Here is a 23,091-nt window from a genome sequence, read left to right on the forward strand (position 1 = left end):
TTGTATTGTGGCAAAGCTGGTAACATGTTGGACGATGTTCGAGCCTTTTGCTCGGGAGGGCAATGAAGGGTTAAAACCTCCTGTGGGATAAGTGTAAGACAAAACTCATCGATATCAAATATTTTATTCATTCCCAACCACCATGATAAGTGGATAGTTTATTTATATATTTTGCGGTGCCCCTCGCAATACTCGATATCTTACAAATGTTTTTTTATATAAATGTACAATTTTTTGGTGGCAAAAGAACCACCCCTCATTGACCGATTACACACCATATGGCGTACGTAAACGTATAAAAATACTGAAAAGAGAGTCAAAAGTAAAATATTGAAATTAGTCATTCATCAAATCGTCTTCATTGTAATTATCTACAATATTTTGCTATCATGACGATTTCAAATATGTTTATAAGATCTAAATATTTTTCTTTAAAAATAACTAACCATTGACTATAACTGACCATCTTTTTTGCCAGAAACTCCCATAAAAGTTTCTGAAATTACTAATTCTTATAACACTTTCCACTCCCTTTCCATCAGTAATATTTTGTTTGTTTAAAATATTTAGATGAGGTATTTACAGATTCCAAGATCTAGATCAGCTCACATTATCATGCAAGTTCGAGTTCGAGTGAGGTTTCGTAGTCTGACTCGATATCTGACTCATACCCATCAAGCACCACGTACTCATCTGACACATCATTTGAGTGACAGCCCAAGTGACAGGCCCCGCCCTCAGATTCCCACTGGCCTAGTTCATGCTGTAGCTCATCTGGGCTGTCGTGGACAGAGGTGACGCTTGCCAGCATGGGAAAGTCTCGGCTGCACCACACAAAGGATTCCGTGCTACTGAAGTTCCTGTCATGGATAATCTCGATGTCGCTGTCATCTGATGATGTGATGTCACTGGAGGAGGAGTGCAGTGATGTGTTGCAAGTTGCAAAAGATGTTGTGGTCTGGTTGGAGTTGATCCTTCTCAGATCAGTTTCATCTAAAAAAAACAATAGAGTTAATTGAGAAAGAGCTGGTTTAAAGAATGTAAATGACCCACTCCTACCTTGTTATTGTTTATCATTGAAAAAACAGCGATTTAAATGGAGGGGTTTCATTTAGTTTCAGAGTAGGCAATGGAGATTTATAAGTAGGGAGTGGAAGTTATTTTATTAGATGAAATAAAACTTAATTTAACTTAAAAAAAGGAGCTGGTGCTTGCTGGAAAATAGCAGGCAGTTTCGCCGCCTGCCAGGGCCTAATGAAACCCCTGGGGTGGTGTCATTTTTTGTTTCATTTGGCTTTCTGACTCACAGACATGAATACCTAAGAAGGCAGTTTTATTGAAAAAATTTGCACTGCGGTGTTTACAAAGAAGGAAATTACTTTTTCATAGAGGAATTCTCTTTATGGCAACCTTTCACGTAACAAATACCTTTGGCATCCTAATGGACGGGGGAGGAATTCTCTTTATGGCAACCTTTCACGTAACAAATACCTTTGGCATCCTAATGGACGGGGGAGGAATTCTCTTTATGGCAACCTTTCACGTAACAAATACCTTTGGCATCCTAATGGACGGGGGGGGGGGGGGGGGGGGAGGAATTCTCTTTATGGCAACCTTTCACGTAACAAATACCTTTGGCATTCTAATGGACGGGGGGGGGGGGGGGGGGGGAGGAATTCTCTTTATGGCAACCTTTCACGTAACAAATACCTTTGGCATTCTAATGGACGGGGGGAGGAATTCTCTTTATGGCAACCTTTCACCTAACAAATACCTTTGGCATCCTAATGGACGGGGGGGGGGGGGGAAATTCTCTTTATGGCAACCTTTCACGTAACAAATACCTTTGGCATCCTAAAGGACAGGGGGGAGGGATTCTCTTAATGGCAACCTTTCACGTAACAAATACCATTGGCATCCTCATGGAGGGGGGGAGGAATTCTCTTTATGGCAACCTTTCACGTGACAAATACCTTTGGCATCCTAATGGACGGGGGGGGGGGGGGGGGGAGGAATTCTCTTTATGGCAACCTTTCACGTAACAAATACCTTTGGCATTCTAATGGACGGGGGGAGGAATTCTCTTTATGGCAACCTTTCACATAACAAATACCTTTGGCATCCTAATGGACGGGGGGGGGGGGGGGGGGGGGGAATTCTCTTTATGGCAACCTTTCACGTAACAAATACCTTTGGCATTCTAATGGACGCGGGGGGGGGGGAGGAATTCTCTTAATGGCAACCTTTCACGTAACAAATACCATTGGCATCCTTATGGAGGGGGGGAGGAATTCTCTTTATGGCAACCTTTCACGTGACAAATACCTTTGGCATCCTAATGGACGGGGGGAGGAATTCTCTTTATGGCAACCTTTCACATAACAAATACCTTTGGCATCCTAATGGCCGGTGGGGGGGGGGGGGGGAAGAATTCTCTTTATGGCAACCTTTCACGTAACAAATACCTTAGGCATCCTAATGGACGGGGGAGGAATTCACTTTATGGCAACCTTTCACGTAACAAATACCTTTGGCATCCTAATGGACGGTGGGGGGGGGGGGGGGGGGGGAGGAATTCTCTTTATGGCAACCTTTCACGTAACAAATACCTTAGGCATCCTAATGGACGGGGGAGGAATTCACTTTATGGCAACCTTTCACGTAACAAATACCTTTGGCATCCTAATGGTGGACGGGGGGAGGAATTCTCTTAATGGCAACCTTTCACGTAACAAATACCTTTGGCATCCTAATGGACGGGGAGGAGGAATTCTCTTTATGGCAACCTTTCACGTAACAAATACCTTAGGCATCCTAATGGACGGGGGAGGAATTCACTTTATGGCAACCTTTCACGTAACAAATACCTTTGGCATCCTAATGGACGGTGGGGGGGGGGGGGGGAGGAATTCTCTTTATGGCAACCTTTCACGTAACAAATACCTTAGGCATCCTAATGGACGGGGGAGGAATTCACTTTATGGCAACCTTTCACGTAACAAATACCTTTGGCATCCTAATGGACGGGGGGAGGAATTCTCTTAATGGCAACCTTTCACGTAACAAATACCTTTGGCATCCTAATGGACGGGGAGGAGGAATTCTCTTTATGGCAACCTTTCACGTGACAAATACCTTTGGCATCCTAATGGACGGGGGGAGGAATTCTCTTTATGGCAACCTTTCACGTAACAAATACCTTTGGCATCCTAATGGACGGGGGAGGAATTCTCTTTATGGCAAACTTTCAGGTAACAAATACCTTTGGCATCCTAATGGACGGGGGGAGGAATTCTCTTTATGGCAACCTTTCACATAACAAATACCTTTGGCATCCTAATGGACGGGGGGAGGAATTCTCTTTATGGCAACCTTTCACATAACAAATACCTTTGGCATCCTAATGGACAGGCCGGGGGGGGAGGGGGGGGGTTAAAACCCCCTAAATGCTATGGTAGTCCAGCAGAAGTGACAAAAAAGAGTGGTACCTTTTTTAATAGATGGTAATGAACTGTTGTAGGGCATCTGGTGCATCCTTCTTCGTTTAGGAGATGGGACCATTCCTCTACCCCTAAATAGTGTTGAAAAAAGTTGATCACATTGATACATTTGTAGTGGTCATGACAGTGTTCTCTCTCATGTCTAATCGCTCACCTACCCAGACCCTTAAAGCAATGTAAAACAATCAGCTATATGGGGAGACATCCTTGATGTAGCTGCAGACCCACAGGTGGGAATCAATGCAGGGTTCCACTCACTGAATTAATGCCTGCACTATAACAGGGAGCAAATTGAAAAATTTAGTGGCTTAAATAATGGATGCTTTATACCTGCATTGGACTTCATGCTTATCCTTGTACGTGTGCACCACCATGTAGATCATGGCAAGCAGTTGGTCAAGGAACGCAAGTCCTGTCTTCTCTATCATCGGCAAGGACTCAACAATTCTATGGAGAATAGAAACATTGTCATTGGGATCTCATGTATGCCCTTAGGTTACAGTAATACTGTGGCCCTGCACCTAGCACATTTGCATAGATGCCAACCCGATTTTAATAAAAAGAGGGATATTTCACCATTGCTAATCCCTTTCCTTTGACATAACACACACAAATTAGGGTGACAGTTCACATGAAAACATGTTTGCCATTTTGAGGGAATAAAAATGGAAAGCTCAGCTTTCAAATGGATACAAATAAACTCAAAGAACAGTTGCATGTATAATTTCCTGCCAACTTCTAGGGTTTGAACACCCAAATGATTGATGAGTAAAATGAGATTCCAAAAATAATCAATTACAGTACATACAAGTTAAGGGGGAATAAAATAAATGGTTGACTAAAATGCTACTGGAAGTGAGACGTATAGTTCTGTCACTTACATATGTACCATGTGTGTGATTTGCTTCATCGTGAACACACAGGGTTGAGCAGCTAGTTTGAATACAACCATGACCCGACGGATGAAGTAACAAGACCACAGTTCTGCTTCTGTGACGGCATCACTTGTCGCATGCAGTACTGCAATGAATAGATCATTAGCCTCAGTATCATCATAATTATGTACTTACAGTGCAACTTTTTTTAAACATTTTTGTTACAACAATATCATGTAGGCCTCCTCGCACAAAAAGAGTACCATACAACTAAATTCATGTTTGATTTGCTATGCTTAGAGTATGTTTTCTGTCACTGCCTTTCCAATATTTGAAGCCTTCTGGCTTAGCAGAAAGTTCAAAGTTTACATACACATGACAAGCCTGGACTCATTCTCATCGACTTCGTCATCTGCATCATTTGCGCTGTCTGTGGCCAGGAAAACCTCAGCCTCCCCCCCACTGCATGTGCTGTAAGCTGAGAGGGAGCTTGAGCTAAGTCGGCGCTGGAGCTCAGCTGGTTGGTTATTAGTCTGGTCTAGACCACTCGGGGGTAGGCCTGGCATACTACAGGATATGGTTTTCCGTCTTGATTCCTTAGTAAGTGTCTCAGGATCTAGAAATAACAAATAAATATGGTTTCTTACTTACATACCTTTTACTAATATACAGTTATGTTAGTTTTCCGAGATAAAAAGGTCTATCATAAATAGGTGCCCTTGTGGAATAAAAAATAACAGCACAAAAAAATTAAAAAAAGCATATTTAAAGTCGCATTGTCACCAGTTTACTTCTGGCTTTACGTAAAAATCTCTGATGATCACTAGCAGAAAATGCAAAAAATATTTCAAATTTGAAAGCAGTGTATCTATTGGAAGTTCCTTTGAGTATGTGATTTATGATTTTGAGCGGATGGCCTGTTAAGTAGTGTGGATTCCAATCAATTCTCTTGTCTTTTAACGGTTGAAGTTATCGTTTGACCTCCGAAAGTAAACTGGTGACAATATCAGTTCATAGGGTGGGCCTGGCAAAACAAGATACTGTAAGCCTGGTTAACCTGCATTAGAAAGTGTACAAAAGTAGAGCAAAAGGATAAAGGAGCTATTCTACAGTATTTTTTTCCTTCTCTGTATGTGTCTCCTTTGTAATGACAATCACATGCAAATATGCATCTTCTGACTCTTGGTCCTCTTCTGTCTCGTTTCCTTCACTAGTTAAAACTGGCCTCTTTAAATACAGACCAGAAAAGCCCACATACTTAAACTTACAGTGTGTTTGCAAGAATCTCATCGTGTCGCGGTAGCCCTGTTTGCACATCTCAACTAGCACCTCTGCCTCCGGAGGGAAGAAGGCTCTGGAGCACCGGTAAAGGTTTTGCAGCGTAAACTGCACACTTGTGTTCCGGATGTCAAAATGAGCAAAATTTGGAGAGCCGTCATTGGGACAAATGTCACTTTCTCCACTGAATGGAGAAACTGTGATGGTTTCGCCCTCCGTAAAGTGCTGCGGCAAGTTGTCTGATAGACCACCATCAATGTAGTAGGTACCTCTAAACTTGGCAGGTAATATACCAGAGTAGAAGGGAACATGAGATGAGGCCATCAATGCCTGCAATTGAAACCAATATTGAAAGTTAACCTTTTTATTTTTTCATTTCTAGCATTTGTATCTATCAGATGTGCTTTTTCTCTTGTGGAAGAAGTTTAGTTCAAGGCTTCCTGGCTAGAACTAATAAGGTGTTGGTGAGGTAGGAGTTAAATGAACTTATTTTGAACCAACTTAATTATATCTGATGTTGAGGAAAACCACTCCCTCAAAAAACAGCTAATATATCTACATATTCTAGACAAAAAATTGAGCATGTAAATCCTCCTTATATGTATATCCTTGGCTAAAAAATGGATATAGCCATAGTATCTGTCTTTCCTAGACAAGACTTTTCAAATGCACTCTTTTCTTCTGATAAGAACATCTAATATTCAGTTGACGCTGGTACGTTCTTATTTTTGGAGTATTTTAAGGCTGAAAATGTTCTTAAGTATGTTCTGAAATTTCAAGTAAATAAAATATAGTACCCAATGAACTATTAGAAGAGAACTAAACAAATAAGCAATAGAAAAAATATTCAAAGTTGTTATTGTCAAAAAAATTTGATTCTGCATACATCACACTTGAAAAAATAATCAATATTTTGTTGCTATCTGAGCCTCAACATATTCTTAGCATGTTCTTAGCATGTTCTTAGCATGTTCTTAGCATGTTGGAATCTCAGGCTGGACGTTCTTATAAAAGAGCAGTGTAGTAGGACATGCAAAGACTTTTTAAAAGGCTCCTAGGCAGTAAGTTATGCCAACTAAAAAGCCAAAGAAGCACCAAATATACAATAAAACTCTACACCAATGAACTTGGAGAGAGGGTCACAGTGGTAGAGATACCATGCTGTTTGACAAAAAAACAGCACTTCAAACAGGAGTAGGAATGTTGATATGTGATGCTGTGATTGGCTTTCTGTCTAGCATGTCAAGGTATCTTGACCTATCAAGTATAGGGACATGGAATATGAATCACAATTTCTCTGAGCTCCTTTATGGATGGAATGCCAAGGTTTTGTCTAGAAAAAGCAGACTGCTACATGTAGATTATGAATTGTACCACCTACAGTTTAAGCATCACTGGATATTTTTTCCGCTTTGGCATATATCTTATAACAACTATGTTAATCTGGTTAATTATGCCAGCCTTTTGATGTAAACAACTTGGTACAATACAGTACCATTCACCTTACAAATACGCAAAATGTAACCTAATGATACCGCAATATGTATTAACTTGAGATTTAGTGTTTTATATGAGGTTTAGAATAAAGCAGGCCTACAGTTTGCTAAGAATTAAAAATTGTACTGTACAAATTGTACGCCTACGTTGTTATTCATAAACTAGAATTTTCCTCACTTGCTGCATGCTATTTCTTATCATTTGCACTGAAATCTCAAGATTTACAAACGCTGCAGGTAAGAGCGTTGGCGAACCAAAACAATTTAAATTCAAAATACTTAAGTTACTAGAAAAACAAATATCTGATTGGAAAGGCCGAGGCAATCCCTTAGTAAAAAAAATCATGTGCACGGATAGAGTTACTCATTCTTTTTAGTGAAAAAAAGTTTCATCACTTTTTTCAGAGGGAAAGAAATCAACATTCTAGTTGGGTGGTAATTTTGAGTCATTATTAGTAGCTTGTAAACAAGAGATCAGTGAATAATTCATCAAAACTTACTACAAGTACAAAGAATGTCTGATGCCTTTTCACTGAACTTTTGTCTCAGCACATTATAATTCGATCTTGAGCAAGGGAATTTCCATTTGATAACACACATGATAAAAGCTCAGTCTGGAAGTTTAGTGTAAAAATCCAGTTATTTACGAGTGTAAGGCGCTAACGGAAAAAAACATTAAGTTAAAAAACTCAGTAGGACATCGCATGTGACCAACGGTGAACGCGAAATTACGGCAAAAAAAGTCTGGAAGGCACCTAAATGAGAAAATCTCGAATAAAAAACGACCAAAAGTGCATAAAAAGTCGTGTCAATATGCTAAACGAAAATGTAATGAATGGCGGTGTCAAAAATATTTATGATTCGGTCACATTCTATTGATTGCGAAACTTTTGAATAATTAGATTCTTTCCTAAATCACAAAATAGCTTAAAGCAATCACTTAAAACTCACAAAAAATGCAAATTGATTGTACTACACACGACAAAATACACGGGGTTAGTTCTAGCCCGGCAGCGTAATATCAAACAGAGATACGATCACGCGACACGAGAACAAACGCATGAACAACAACACGTCATGTTATTCAACTGACTCGACTTTCCGTAAAAAAAGAATATACTTGACTCACCTCTATAAGATCTTCCTTTGAATGAAACTCTGAAACAATCAAGTTCGTAAAGTCAGAAACCCTTGTGAGTGATATGTGAAGCCTGCCACTCGCCAATTCGTGAGCGTTTTCGGGAAGAATCTTCTCAAACGATCGACGAAGTGTTTGTAGTATGCGAAAATTGGGGTGTAGTGGCCCCAAAGTTAGAGTTCTTGCCCTTTTCGCAAGTCTGAGAACAAACTCGGAGCTTTCTGCTATGTTCAAGTCCATTAATAGTGCCGTAGAGGCAAAGGAGCCGGCACTAGCCCCACCAAAGCATTTCACTTTCGCTAAAAACGATGGTGCGTTGTCTTTCATACAAGAAACAACTCCCAGATGATAAATGCCCAGAAAACCACAACCAGAAAACGTGAGATTGAAATTTGACTCGGTCATAGCTTTTTCTTGATATTAGTTAATATTTCTGCATAAAAATTGTTCGATTTTAAGGGCGGGAAGGGCCAAGTTCACTCGTTTCCTTCCCGCCGGTCTGTGTTGTTGTCTCGATGTAAACAGCGCTTGTCCTCTTGACAAAAACATCGCGCAAGATCGCGCATTCCCGTCATGTCGTGTCAACCCATGGCACGCCCCCTGCAAGCCCAGTTTTCTCGTGAACTTATTGGCTAGAATTCGTAATTGATTGTTTACGCTCGGTTTTGATTGGCTTATGAAAGTCTCGAAGGTGTCGCTTTGTCAAATATCTCTACTGGGTACCCTGTGTTCGGAGTGTTTATGTCTATTCATGCTTTTCACTTGTGTCCTCTCGTTGTTGAGTCTCCTGGACAGCCAGGGAAATTGGATTTTAAATGTTTGCAGCGGTTTTCAGAAAAGAAATCACTAGGAAAAAAAGCCGTACCTGAAACACTGTACCGATACAACTTCTAGTCAGCGGAGTGAAACACGATTTCTACGTACAAAATGCATTCCATGAAATAGACATAAATAACAACAGTTTTTTTTATTTACTTTAAACATGGATTCTAATTATCGAGTACTGGATGGTGGCTTGGCATACCTACTAGCAGAACGAGGATTCAAAATAGATGTAAGTTGCAGTTGGTTTTACTGTAGAAAATTAACTAACGCCCTGAGACGCCTGTAAAATATAGGCCCAATTCCAAAACGTCAAAAATGCAAACTAAACATCACCAGACCCGGATACTCATAGATTCATCAAAGGCATAGACAACCTTCAAAAGCGCATCCAAGCAATGTAATAGAATTGACTCTTTTGTCAAAATATCAACCTTGATTTCTGACCAATTCGTAAACAAATGCTAAAACTTAGAAACATTTCTTACCAAAAAAGACGCAAAATTCCGAACTACAAATAGAGACAAGCAAACACAGATCACAAATCACAAATAGATACCTTTATTGCGCTCCGTCAGGTCCCATTTTACAGCAATCAGTCACAATAATCAATGCTAGAACCTCCATTAGAAGCGAGTCACCATTGTTAGCCTATTTTGCATGCCTGCACTGCATCATGGGAGTCTTGGAAACACCTTTACAGACAGGCGGGCAATCTCCTCCCCCAGAATCATAACAGTTTTTTTTATAAGTCTCTTTGCCCCAAAGCCAAACAAAACATTTCCAGGTCCAAGGAACCCAGAATAAGCCTGAAAACAATTTTTGAATAAGGTTGGGTAGCAAAGATGGCCCACATTGGAGAGTATGAGGCCATTCACCAGAAAATTCCTTTCTCACTTGGTGAAGCCCAGACAAGGAATTATCCCATTGAATCAACCTCAGCGTGCAAACATCCATAAGCACAGCATTAATTATGCCCGAAAAGACTTCATGATGTCCTAAGGCACTCTCCAGATGTGAAAAAGCTGTAATTTTTAAGCAAATTACAAGCTAAACTGTTGTAAGCAAAAGGCTGTAGCAGTGCCGTCGCTAGAAAGAAAAGGCACCGCAGTGCATTGTTGGAAACTTCAAGGCATACCGTCTTGGGTCAGCGGTAGCTTAGCTTAACTGGTAGTGTTGGACTTGAAATAGGGGGGAGGTTTCTGTTTTCAGTCTGTTTTTCTTACAATGTTAGCTTAGCTTAACTGGTAGTGTTGGACTTGAAATAGGGGGGAGGTTTCTGTTTTCAGTCTGTTTTTCTTACAATGTTGCTCAAAAGTACCCAGGAGTGAAAGGGTTAATATAACTTAAGTTGACTTGTTTTCTTTTTATGCATGTTCCATTACTTGAACACCTCGTAACTTATATGTTTTTTTTTTCATGCAGGGTGATCCACTTTGGAGTGCAAGAGTTTTAGTTGAAAATCCAGAAGCAGTGAAACAAGTACACAAAAGGTGATTTACAATCAAGCAATCAATCAATCTTTATTGAGCTGTTTCAGTTCATATATTAATAATGCATAGCTCTCAACCCAACTTGGACAGAAATCTTATGAATCAGGTGAAATTTAGTAAATATGTGAGAAAAAAAACTCTTAAAAGGCAATGCAGGTGAATACAGAAAATGTATGAACATTCTCACAAAAATTAGGCTTGTGATGAGTTCCTAAATCTTAAGCTATGATAATGCTTGTTTGTTTTACTGCTGTTATCAACATAGCTGTCAACTCACCCACATTAGGCGGGTGTCACAAGATTTTGGACCTCATCACAAGTCTAATTTTTGTGAGAATGTTAATACATCCTCTGTATTCACCTGCAAGAGAGCCAATCTCTTTGGTTTTTTTCAAATATTTACTGTATTGCAACCGATTTCACAAGATTTCTCTTCAAGTTGGGTAAACAAATATGTATCAATATTCTGTAAACACTCGCCAATGATTTACAAAAGCTAAATTGCCTTCTGGTTTTTGTAATTGAAATAAAATATTAAGATAATTCTAGGTGAAATACAGGCTTTGCCCAAAAACTGATAATCTTGCTATTTTTCCATACAAATCAAAGTATTCTCTAGCTGAATGATACAAACTTACTACAGGACCTTCATACTGTTTGCTCCTATACTTTAATCTTAATTGATCATGACATGTTCATTATTTCCTAGTTTCCTGACTCATGGGTCTGACATTATCACTACAGCAACATACCAGGTAAGGAGAGTAGGTAGACTTGCCTTTATCCACCAGATAGCATGCACAATAAAGGAAGAGGAATTACAGCCATACTTAGATGACAGTGCCGTAGCAGTCCTTGAAATATTGGAGGGGCACAATACAGAAACAGAAAGAAAATATTGGGGAGCACAGCCATGCCCCTACTGGTCGTTTCCTTTTTGAAAATATTTTTTTGGGGGGGCACAAGCCCATAGTGCCCCACCCCCTGCTACGGCCCTGGATACTGAGATGTAGGAATGTCATCAGGCTCCTAGCCTATCCCTAGCCTACCATAAAAACAGACAGAGGACATAAACAAAATCAATAAAATTTGACCCCATGGGATAGCATTCTGGGTGAGGTCACTGTCAATTCTTAACCCTTAAAGATAGCACATTATGTTGTTATTACGATGTGACGATTCACTGGCATGAGACCCCTACTTTTTTATTGAGAGTACCCCCAATGATGATTCACTGGCATGAGACCCCTACTTTTATTGAGAGTCCCCCCAATGATGACCCACTGGCATAAGACCCCTACTTTTATTGAGCATCCCCCCCAATGATGATCCACTGGCAAAAGACCCCCACTTTTTTTGAGAGTATCCCCCAATGATGATCCACTGGTATAAGACCCCTACTTTTATTGAGAGTACCCCCAATGATGATCCACTGGCATAAGACCCTTACTTTTATTGAGAGTACCCCCCAATGATGATCCAATGGTATAAGACCCCTACTTTTATTGAGAGTCCCCCCAATGATGATCCACTGGCATAAGACCCCTACTTTTATTGAGAGTACCCCCAATGATGATCCACTGGCATGAGACCCCTACTTTTATTGAGAGTCCCCCCCAATGATGATCCACTGTCATAAGACCCCTACTTTTATTGAGAGTACCCCCAATGATGATCCACTGGCATGAGACCCCTACTTTTATTGAGAGTCCCCCCCAATGATGATCCACCGGCGTAAGACCCCTACTTTTATTGAGAGTACCCCCAATGATGATCCACTGGCATGAGACCCCTACTTTTATTGAGAGTACCCCCCAATGATGATCCACTGGCATGAGACCCCTACTTTTATTAAGAGTCCCCCCAATGAGGATCCACTGGCATAAGGCCCCTACTTTTATGGAGAATACCCCCCAACAAGGATCCACTGGCATAAGGCCCCTACTTTTATTGAGAGTCCCCCCCAATGATGATCCACTGGCATGAGACGCTCCCAGCTCCTAGCACTACAGTGGGACATTGTGACAAAAAAAAAAATAAATAAATAAATAAAAGTTTTTTTAATGACCAAGCAAAATGGTGGTCATTAAACAGAGACTATTGTTATATCTAGGTTCAATAGTAAGGTTGTGTCTTTCTCCAGGCAAGCATTAGTGGTTTCTGTAAACACCTTGGCGTGACAGCTGATGAGGCCAGGAAGCTGATTCAAAGAGGTGTTCATATAGCAAGAGAGTCTGTTGACGAATTCTGGGACAAGCACTCCAACTCAGTAAGACCTATAATTTCCATCAATTATGACTCCTTCTTATAACATACATTGAAAGTATTATATGTTTTATTTTGTATTCTTTCAAACCACAAAAGTTGTAGAAAATGGCCTTCAATTGGTGGTTCCCAGGTGGATTCCTATAAAATGAGGAGAAGGGGGGGGGGCTAATAAAAACCCATTTGTAACTTTTGCATATGTACTGAAATGGTTCATGGGATTCTTTTTAATAAATGGCCATTAATAAGGCCACAGGGTCATCCAAAAGGGAAGAATTTTCAACTTTCTGTCAGATGGGTTTCAAGCCTGTTTTTCATGAACGGGTTATCCGATTCTCAACAAGGTTGTCAACTAGGTTGGCAAAGGATGAGATCAATTTCGATCCTTTATGTTCAGCCATTAGTGACCAGAGATGAAGATGAACGAAGAAATAAAATTCCATAAAAATAATTTTATGTAAAAAGTCAGTTTCGATCACTAAACGAAAATAAATCTAGACTTCGAAAGGTACCATTTAAAAAACTGGTCTCAAATATATATTATGGTCTCTAACATCTCTACGCTTGTGGTGTCATCAGAAGCAAGGGTGATTGTTCTCTGAGTGGGGCTCTATCTCTACTGTGATCGGGGCTACAGTACTTTGGGGCGATTGTTCCTGATACCCCAGAGACACTCTAGTAAGATTATGTCTAAAACTGGGTCCTAAATTTAGTTTGCTTTTCTAAATTGGGTATGTAAATGAAGGACTGTTGTCCTAATACCCCCCTCCCCCTTAAATCTTCTGTAGTCTTAAATATCTTGTTTTGTCCAACTTTTAAATAAAATAATTTATTTCCCTCTCTTCAGGTTTGTTCAAATGATAGAATCAAGCCCCAAGTTGCTGGATCAGTCTGCCCATATGGTGCATGTCAATCTGATGGCTCTGAGTACCATGGCAACTACGTGGATACCATGACCATTAAGGTGATAGTTAAAAGCATAATGATAATCAACAATTATAAGATCAGCTATCCCCAATTCTTATTTATTACTAATAAAAATATGTTAAATTTTGTATAGCTTTAATTCTGTCAGTATTATAACTTGTTCAAAATGTTTTGACCCCACAATTGAAGGTATATAAGGGGTGAACAAATGGAGCTTTGAGGAAGGGGGAAGGAAGATTTTCCAAAAAAAAAATTCCTGTGTAGTGCACGGATGGGCAGACAAAAGAGTGTTATGAGAGAAAAAGCAATATAGAAAAGCAGTTTGAGCCATAAAAATATTTTGCAAGTAAAATTAAACATCCTTGAACAAGTCATTTGGATGGCTCTGCAAAAGCCCCCTCCCCCCAACTTCAGGCTTGGAGATATCTACCAGCATAAGAAGGTAAGAACCCTTTTCTTATCTCTGGTGGGTTTAACGCATTCTGTTTCTGTTCCATGAAGAATTTGATGGATTGGCATCGACCTCAAATACAAGCTTTAGTAGAGACTGGCCTGGATCTGTTAGCATTTGAGACCATACCAGCACAGGTACATGTAATGCTTGTCCAGGCTGACATCAGTGTTTGTGCCTCTCTGTTTCCACATACTTACCTTTTTTTTTGTTTCAAGGCAAATCCCTGCCAGCATATGAAAATTTGCTGCTGTACATTTAACAAATTTTAAATATGAATTATGTCTGTGCACCCCCTTTAGAAAATCCTTACCACACCACTGTTGGCACTAGTTGTGCATAAGCTTTTGTTGTATGTTGGTGCACTCCCCCTTAGAAAATCCTAACATGCAGTTGTCCCTTGCCTGGATGATGCCAAGAGCCTTGGCACCGAAGAAGGGCAGGAAACTCCAAAGTTAGTAAATAGCCATTGAAAGGAAAATTACCCCAAAATAATCTGGAAATCTACTATTTAAAGGAATACCTATCTGTTAGAATGCACAAATGGCCATTGTATGCCATTTTGTTTGTAAACATCTTTCCTAGCTTATTTTCTTTGTTTATAGAAAGAAGGTGAAGCCCTCGTACAGCTTCTGAAAGAATTCCCAGGGACAAAAGCATGGCTTTCTTATAGTTGTAAGGTGTGTTCTATCCTTTCTTGTAACCCCATCAGTTTTATATTTCCAATTAAATTTTTCTTTTTGATCAATTGTACTTGATGCAGGATGGATCCCACACTTCACACAATGAAGACTTTGTGTCTGCAATCATGGCTGCCGTCGCTGACTCAGAACAGGTTAGATATGGGTGATAGGGTGCGTGTTGTGATGGATAGACTCTGATGCCCAGGGTTCCTGGTGTTTTTTTTTATACCATATTAGGATTTGTTTGGAATAGTTCACCCCTGGGGGGGTCTCTCCAAAAAAGTAGACGATTGTGTGATTGTCTTATTTCTTAGGGTATAACATTTCAACTAACTGCCATCCCTTAGGGGGTGTTGAAGGATTTTTCCAATCTTGCTATCTCTTAGGGTGTAAAATAGTCCAACTGCTATTCCCAAGGGGGTGTTAAACGTTTTCTTTTTTCGATACTGCTTTGTCTTAGGGTTAAAAATACCTTTCTGTTGACCACGCCATCCCTTAATGTTAAAACGATTTTGTCGACGATCACCCCCGTCTTTTTTTTAACGGAGTCCCCCCCCCCCAGAAGTTCACCATTTTCTTTTGTTTTACCAAGTGAGGCTTTGTTGGACAGTGTTGGCATTGTTGGTGCAAGTCTTTAGAATAAAACATAGCCCAAACTAGATGAGAGGAACGTGACCACTGGTAGCGGTCAGTGTCAGTAATGTCGAGGGTCTGGGACCAAGGTAAAAGGGAGAGTGAAAGCAGGGAGTAATTGTCTTGTCCTTGTGATTTCTAGATCATAGCCGTGGGCAACAATTGTTGTTCACCCGTTTACGTCACGGTACGTATTTAAACGGTGGGAGGAGCCGGGGTAATTTCAAATAATAGAAATTAAAACAATGATGAAAAATATATTTCAGAAAAACAGAAGAATGATATTTTACAACTTTACAACTATAATTTCGGATTTCCCTTTGTCCCACTGATGCTTTTAAATCTCTACCCCGCATCTGCTCGCCCTCGGTGCTCGTTCTCTGGCACCCTGGTACTTTAAGAGCCCGAACGGTACTTGCTTACTCGGCATTGTTTTCGCTACTCGGCATTTGTTCGTTGCGCCTTTGGATGTTCAACGGTGCTACTCGGCATCCTCTCGCCGTCGGTGCTCGATCTCTGGCACCCGGTAATTTAAGAGCAAGAACGGTACTGGCTCAATTAAAACAGTACTAAACAATAAAATCCTAGAATGATGAATGTGGTTTTTACTTTGTACTAGTGTAAACCTAAGTATCTCTTGTTTTCGTAGTCGTTAATTCGAAGACTTAAACCCAAGACAACACTTCCAATCGTTATCTATCCAAACAAAGGAGAAGAATGGATAGACAGAAGGTATAGTGAGTTACTATTGCCGCCAAAAGCAAGCTCTTCATTTTTAAACAGCGCTCTCTACAAGGTCCCGCCGGTAGTGTCTTATGGCTTTTCTTGGTTCTTTTCCCCCCATATAGCTGCGCTCGCTCTTTTTTGCTGCCGATTGTTACAGGCTCATTTTAATTGTTGTGTTCTTATTTTAATTGTTTACGTGCTCAATTTCGCTTTTTTTATTGTTACGCGCTCATTTTAATTGTTACGCGCTCATTTTAATTGCCACGCGCTTATTTAAATTGTTACGCGCTCATTTTTGTTACGCACTCATTTTTATTGTTATGCGTTTATTTTTATTGTTACGCGTTCATTTTGATTGCTACGCGTCCATTTTGATTGTAACGCGCTTATTTTGTTGTTACCCGCTCATTTAAATTGTTACGCGCTCATTTTTATTGTTACGCGCTCATTTTGATTGTTACGAGTTCATTTTGATTGTTACGCGTTCATTTCGATTGTTACGCGCTAATTTTTGAAATTGTTACGCGTTCATTTCGATTGTTACGCGCTGATTTAAATTGCTACGCGCTCATTCTGTTTGTTACGCGTTCATTTCTATTGTTATGCGCTTATTTTGATCGTTACACGCTCATTTTGTTTGTTACGGGCCCTTTTGATTGTTACGCGTGCAGGGGCTTGTTGTTGCGCGCTCATTTTGATTGTTACGCACTATTTTGATTTTTACGCGCTCATTTTGTTTTACGCACTCGTTTTGTTTGTTTACGTTCTCTTTCCTTTATAATTCGCTGTCAAATTAATTGTATATGCGCTCTTATTGCTATAATTCGCTGTTTCTTATAACGCATCCATTTTGATTTTTTATGCGCTCTTTTCTCTATAATTTGTTTCGCGTCTTCTTTGGCTTTTTATTTCGTATAATTTATCCCCATTGTAACTTGCTGATTTTCATCATTTTGCAAATTCTGTTGCTTCATTTTAACTTGTTGTATTCAGGTGGCAAGACACGGGCAATGTCCCGCCGGTAGTGTCTTATCTTGACGAGTGGATTGATTCTGGTGCACAATGGATCGGTAAGAGCTTAGGATACTATGAAGCCAATAAAGACCGAGAAAACCCTGGGTAGGAGGATGGGCGTGCTTCGTGTAAGAATACCTGTCTGTCACGTTTCTTTTCGTCCCACTGATTCAATTACCGACTTAGTATTGAGGCTTGAAGAAACAAATCAGACATCCCAAGGCTAAGGAGACCTTGATTAAGAACCAAAATTTTGGGATTGAAGTTGCTTCTGGGGGCCTTGTGCATGGCCTGGCTAAAACGTGAGAAATCTCAAGTGTTGGGTTGTCTGGCTCTTCTTGTCTGCCTCGCATGGGCCAATTAAAGTAATTAATGTTCAATAATTTTTATTTCAGGTGGCTGTTGCCGCACATCTTTGACTGACATTTCTGAAACACGGGCTGCAATAGCTAGGCGTACGAGCAAGCCAGGCATAGGCTAGGTAGAGCTCACCATCTGACAAGACGACAGACCCTGATTTCTGCTCTTTATCAACGACCTGCAATAGCTAGGCACACAAGCAAGCCAGGCATAAACTAGGTAGCGCTCACCCATGTGCAAGACGGAAAATCCTACAGTCTGCCTTGTGCTGCTCTTTATCAATAGGGGCCTTACGGAAGACGAAGACGACAAGGAGAATGTGACCAAAAAATGGCGTTTATGACCTTAACCAAATATAAAGGCGATGGCAGAAAACAATAGAAAACCCAAAGAAATGGACTCTGATACTTTTCCGCCGTTTTCTTCCAAATCACGACGTTGAAACTCCAAGTTTCATCGCCTAGAGCGAGGACGGGGATAAAAATGCTGAATGCTATGTAGAAATAAGGTCCAAGGCTTCGTTTTTTTCTGGAACTATCAAAACGGGTTAGTTTTAGGGATACTATTTAAAGATTTTGCGCTTAGTACAAAAGCATTTTTAACTCACGCTCGCCTTGCCGTCGCAATATTTGTTGCGTAAGGCTCCCTAACTTCCCTTTACTCCCTCATTTATAGAATCCGTCAAAAGACAGTTTATCTCCAAGGCAGCAGGCTCTATGGGTAAACAATGTGTATCTATGGTAGCAAGGGTTTAAGCTTGACCATTTCTCAAACCATGGATTGATACCTTTTTTTATTCGAATGAAATATGAATTTATTTGAAATGAAAACACAAGCACTCTTAGCAGTTTTATCATTGTTCAGCTACACAACAAGACATAACCTTTTGTCCAACAAATCAATTGCCAGAACTGCATATAAAGCAATAATTCAATTCCTCTTGATAACACAATGTCAATATCCCAAACTTTTTATGAATTGCAACAGTTTATCCAGACCCCTCCTCTTTAACTCCTGCATCTGCACAGGTGGTGGCACTGCCTGTATCATCCTCTTCCAGGTCAGGAAGAGAGAACCCCCCTGGCGAAAGGACTTCCTGCATGCAATCGGCACATGCACACTTCATGGGAATACACTCTTTAGATGACTTGGCTTCTGAATAAGGCATATCATTTAAAGTAGGATGACCTATGATGAAATATCCAAATTAATTCTATCAAGCTAAAATTGTAAATCGTTTGTAGGGTGGTTTTTATAAACCTATGGAACACACAAGCTTATGAAACCTAAAAACCACTGATAACCCCTAATACTTTAGTTCTCTTTAGTTCTAGCTATTGGCTACTACACTTTGACTATTAAACTTTGTATCACAGGCTCATAAAAACAAATTCTAACTGTAATTGTTACTATGTCTTCAACATGTAATTATCACTATCACAGATTTCTGTCTATTTTTTTTATAACAAACCTGTTGTAAAGATTTTTTGCATTAGCTACATGCATATATTGCAAGTCTGTATTTTGTGAAGGGAAATCATACTAGAGTCCTGTCTTTATTGCTTGAGTGCACTGTCCTCCCACACGTTTCCCTAACCCATTAACTATGTACAAAACCACAAAAGATTCTTACTTGGAGACAATACCCTAACAGGGTGCCAAGGGTTTGGATTCAGGCAGACATTAGGTGGACCTTGTGCTTGGCTGATGAATTCCGAGTTCACATGTATGGTGGAGTCAGATGGTACCTGCCTGTGGACTGTCCCCATCATGGTAGTTCCAGCTTTTGTAAAATTTGGGACGTAGGGTATGTACTTTGGCTGGCGACACCAGCTAAAAATGTCATTGCTGTGACTGTTCAAGCGACTAAATAGCATGAATGGGTAATTCCAGTTTTCCTCTTGTATGGATTTGGCTATTGAGGGTGTGCCTTGTGGGGGCGCAGCTTGAAGTGGTTTGCCTATGGGTGTGGCCTGAAAGGGTGTACATTGGAGATAGGTCACTTGAAGTGGCCTGCCTTGCATGGGTGTGGTTGGTGGGGGTATGCCTGTTAGAGCTTGCTTGGGTATCGGTGGTATTGAAGCATGGGTTGACCACATTACATTAGGTGTGGCTCCTGTAGGAATCTGAAATGCTGGTTTGTTCCTGTGATGCACATCATCTTTAAATGGATTCAATAAAATGACTGTCAAATAATATTTCTCGTATTCGTGCAGAAAATAACCCTATATCTGGTCATACAATCTCATTCATACATATACAAGAAAAGTTTTGCATAATACAGCTTACTTATGAATAGTGACAAATCATCTGGTGCAATCATTGTTGTTGCATTTGTTAGACAGTGGCAAGACTTGTATAAAAACTCCGACGATATGAGAAAATGGAATATAAGTAACACCAGAATAACTTTTAGAGTGGTTTTCAAAATCCCGTGCCGCAACAAAATGTAGTTGTTAAAGTGCAATAGTCAAGACAGAACAAAAGAGAACGGGTGTCTACAAAACGAAGACCTAAAATCTAATACCTAAAACCTGTGACCCCAAAAGCTACGACCCCCCCCCAAAAAAAAAAAAAAAATACAGTTATTATTTAGTCTACCTTGTTTCCCAAATGGCTACACAGCGCGAAAGTTTCATATGGAGAAAATATTCTCATGTGCGCGCCAATGAACTATTTTTAATCGTCGTTTATTTGTCCATTAAAAATTGTAGTTGCACACATTTTTCAATACACGCTCCTTTGCCCGAAAAATTATCCCAAAAACTCTCCCGGTAACCTAACAGACCCGACAATTACCGGTAATTTAGAAAAATGCCCCCAGAAAAGTTTTCGAAATCCCTGGCGAGGAAGAGTGTTTATCAAAACAAAGCTTTTGCGTAGCGTGCCGATACGGGTTCCCGACAAGTAAATTATAATTTCCATAGTTTATGAATAGATTGGCTAAATAGTTATTGAAATCCTAGTTTTGTCGATGTCTGTAGACAACTTGCACCCCAAAAATTGCTGTGGCATAGACATTTTTCGAAAGAAAGACAAGAACAAGTACAAGTACATAAAGTCTCATTTTGTAGAAAAACTTCTAATAATTTCGCAAAGCTGTTTATATTTTTAGGCGCACTGTGACAGCTAAATGTCAAATCGGAAGGAAATCTGATAAAATGATATAAGCCTTGATTGGCCCACTTTATACCGGATAGTGGAATGGTTTTCTCTGTGATGAAAATTTCTACAACTCGACAAAACTAGAACACGAAGCCATTTCCCGTTAGTTAGCGGGCAATTAAGATTTTGGAAGAAACACCCGAAAATGTTTCCGGGTGACATTCCGGTTTCTGAGTTTATCGGCGTTTTAAGAAACGACCACCTGGAAACACAAGTAGTTCCCAATTTAAAAAAAAAAATTTGAATAAGCTTGTTATCTCATAAGGATCACTGATTCCACGTGAAACTTCCACGCTGTTTAGCCATTTTGGGAAACAAGTTAGGCTAAATAATAACGGCAAAATTTTGGGGGTTGTTGCTTTTGGAGTCGTAGCTTTTGGGGTCACAGGTTTTAGGTTTTAGGTCTTCGTTTTGTAGACACCCAAAAGAGAACAAAGATATTACAGTGTATTAGTACTAAATAAACTAAATAGTATTTCACGGGTTTTTGAAAACCACTCTATATTGTAGTGATTTAAACAAATTGGAAAAACTCTAAAAAAAAACGTATGCAAACAAGGCGGGACAAATTGTATTGATTCAATTTCTTGACTTGCCTTCTCTTTGCCGCTTTCTATTTTTCTCTTGAGCGATGCGCTTCTTATCTCTGTCAAATTCTGTTCGAATACATTTCTCACACGTGCAATTCCTGTATTTGCAATGGCGTTTGTGATTTTTAAAGGGTACAACCTCATTATGACCGGAACACTTTCTACAGAATCGAATTCTCGAGGAAATCTCTTCCATCCTACCTTTACCCGAACAGTGTCGTTCGTGTCTGAGCAAGTTTGGGCAAATTCCCCGACACAGTCTAGCACATGTAGTCAGGTAATGTGTAAGAAAATACACCTTTATACAAAAGCACGCTATTACTCAAAAACAAAATTCTTATGATGAAAGGAGATCAGAAGTTGCATCAAAGTAAACTGCGAGAAACAGTTTGGAGGTTGTTTTGGGGTATGAAAACTTTACGAAGAAAATGCGTTACGTACCGTTGACAAAGGACCAGAGTGAAGTTAATTCCTATTCGCAGTTCCTTTTTCGTCTGTTTCCTTATTCGCTTAGTTCCTTATTCAAATCCGGGGGGGTACTTACATGGTACCTTTTAATTCGAGTTGAAACAGTATTTAGGCATAACAGTTTATTCAGAACAAGTCCAACAGCATTTTCGTCGGGTAATTTTGGTCGCTTTAACGTGCTTTGCTGCTAACAAAGCTGTGAACATGAGACTCTATCTGCTACAAAAGGTCAAATTACGCTATGCGTGCAATCGTTCCACAAATGAATCTAGCAAAAGAGAGGAAATCTACCTCTCATCTAATAAATGTATTTGTATTTTGGGCTTTTTTTCCAAACGCATTAATATATTTAGAGGAGAAATGTTCACGCTTTACTTGACTACCTACACGTGTAGAAGAAATTTAAACTTGCTAACAAAACCACAATTTGACAGATAGTGCTTGTTGTCAATTAACACCTTGGCTACTACATAAGGCTCTGACCAAAACAAATAGATTAGTGCAGTGAAACGAATAGGGAACTGTTCCTTATTCAAGTTAGTTTTCGCGAATAAGGAAATGGAATCTCCAAACGTCCCATTTCGTTTTACGAATTATCCGAATAAGGAATAGACTATGAAGAGGATTGTCAGTGTTTGCTCATCATTTCTCAATAAAGGAAAGGAAATTTCATAACTCCCGATTTCGCTTTAACTACTTATCCGAATAAGGAATAGACTAAAAAGAGGGTTTTTTATGTTTTCTAAACATTTCTCGAATAAGTAAATGGAATCTCCCAACGTCCGATTTCGTTTTACTACTTATCCGAATAAGGAATAGACTAAAGAGAGGGTTCTTTAGTACTTTCTAAACATTTCTCGAATAAGGAAATGGTATTTCATAACGCCTGATTTCGTTTTAACTACTTATCCGAATAAGGAATAGACTAAAGAGGGGGTTCTTTAGTACTTTCTAAACATTTCTCGAATAAGGAAATGGTATTTCATAACGCCTGATTTCGTTTTAACTACTTATCCGAATAAGGAATAGACTAAAAAGAGGGTCGTTTGTGTTTTCTAAACATTTCTCGAATAAGGAAATGGTATTTCATAACGCCTGATTTCGTTTTAACTACTTATCCGAATAAGGAATAAACTATGAAGAGGATTGTCAGTGTTTAAAAGTGTGTTTTGTGAAATACCATTTCCTTATTCGAGAAATGTTTAGA

At 39.6% G+C, this 23,091-nt stretch overlaps 2 protein-coding genes and 1 long non-coding RNA gene across 4 annotated transcripts; 1 reads left to right on the forward strand and 2 right to left on the reverse strand.

Annotated features, from left to right (window-relative positions):
• Nucleotides 1–110: 110 nt before the first annotated feature.
• Nucleotides 111–8,926, reverse strand: LOC5512025. The gene is made up of 7 exons (XM_001632350.3): nt 8,279–8,926; nt 5,644–5,983; nt 4,749–4,991; nt 4,382–4,520; nt 3,831–3,947; nt 3,489–3,571; nt 111–993 (listed from the first exon to the last, which is right to left on the reverse strand). The coding sequence occupies exons 1-7, from the start codon at nt 8,690–8,692 to the stop codon at nt 614–616; spliced, it is 1,716 nt and encodes a 571-aa protein (XP_001632400.3). The 5' UTR covers nt 8,693–8,926; the 3' UTR covers nt 111–613.
• Nucleotides 2,239–3,474, reverse strand: LOC125567966. The gene is made up of 2 exons (XR_007311945.1): nt 2,673–3,474; nt 2,239–2,528 (listed from the first exon to the last, which is right to left on the reverse strand). It is a non-coding gene; the product is annotated as an uncharacterized LOC125567966 (long non-coding RNA).
• A 70-nt stretch (nt 8,927–8,996) lies between the features above and the next one.
• Nucleotides 8,997–18,505, forward strand: LOC5512035 (homocysteine S-methyltransferase YbgG). 2 transcript variants are annotated; one of them, XM_032381387.2, is made up of 12 exons: nt 8,997–9,341; nt 10,535–10,602; nt 11,312–11,357; nt 12,746–12,871; nt 13,715–13,831; nt 14,296–14,382; nt 14,851–14,925; nt 15,009–15,080; nt 15,704–15,748; nt 16,211–16,293; nt 17,281–17,357; nt 17,697–18,505. In XM_032381387.2, exons 1-12 carry the CDS (start codon nt 9,270–9,272, stop codon nt 17,780–17,782), a joined length of 954 nt encoding a protein of 317 aa, XP_032237278.2. In that variant the 5' UTR covers nt 8,997–9,269; the 3' UTR covers nt 17,783–18,505. The 2 variants fall into 2 exon arrangements, with proteins under 2 accessions (XP_032237278.2, XP_032237279.2); XM_032381388.2 differs by lacking the exon at nt 15,704–15,748.
• The last annotated feature ends 4,586 nt before the right edge of the window (nt 18,506–23,091 follow it).

Source organism: Nematostella vectensis, chromosome 6, assembly GCF_932526225.1.
Source record: "Nematostella vectensis chromosome 6, jaNemVect1.1, whole genome shotgun sequence".
NCBI lineage: Eukaryota > Metazoa > Cnidaria > Anthozoa > Actiniaria > Edwardsiidae > Nematostella > Nematostella vectensis.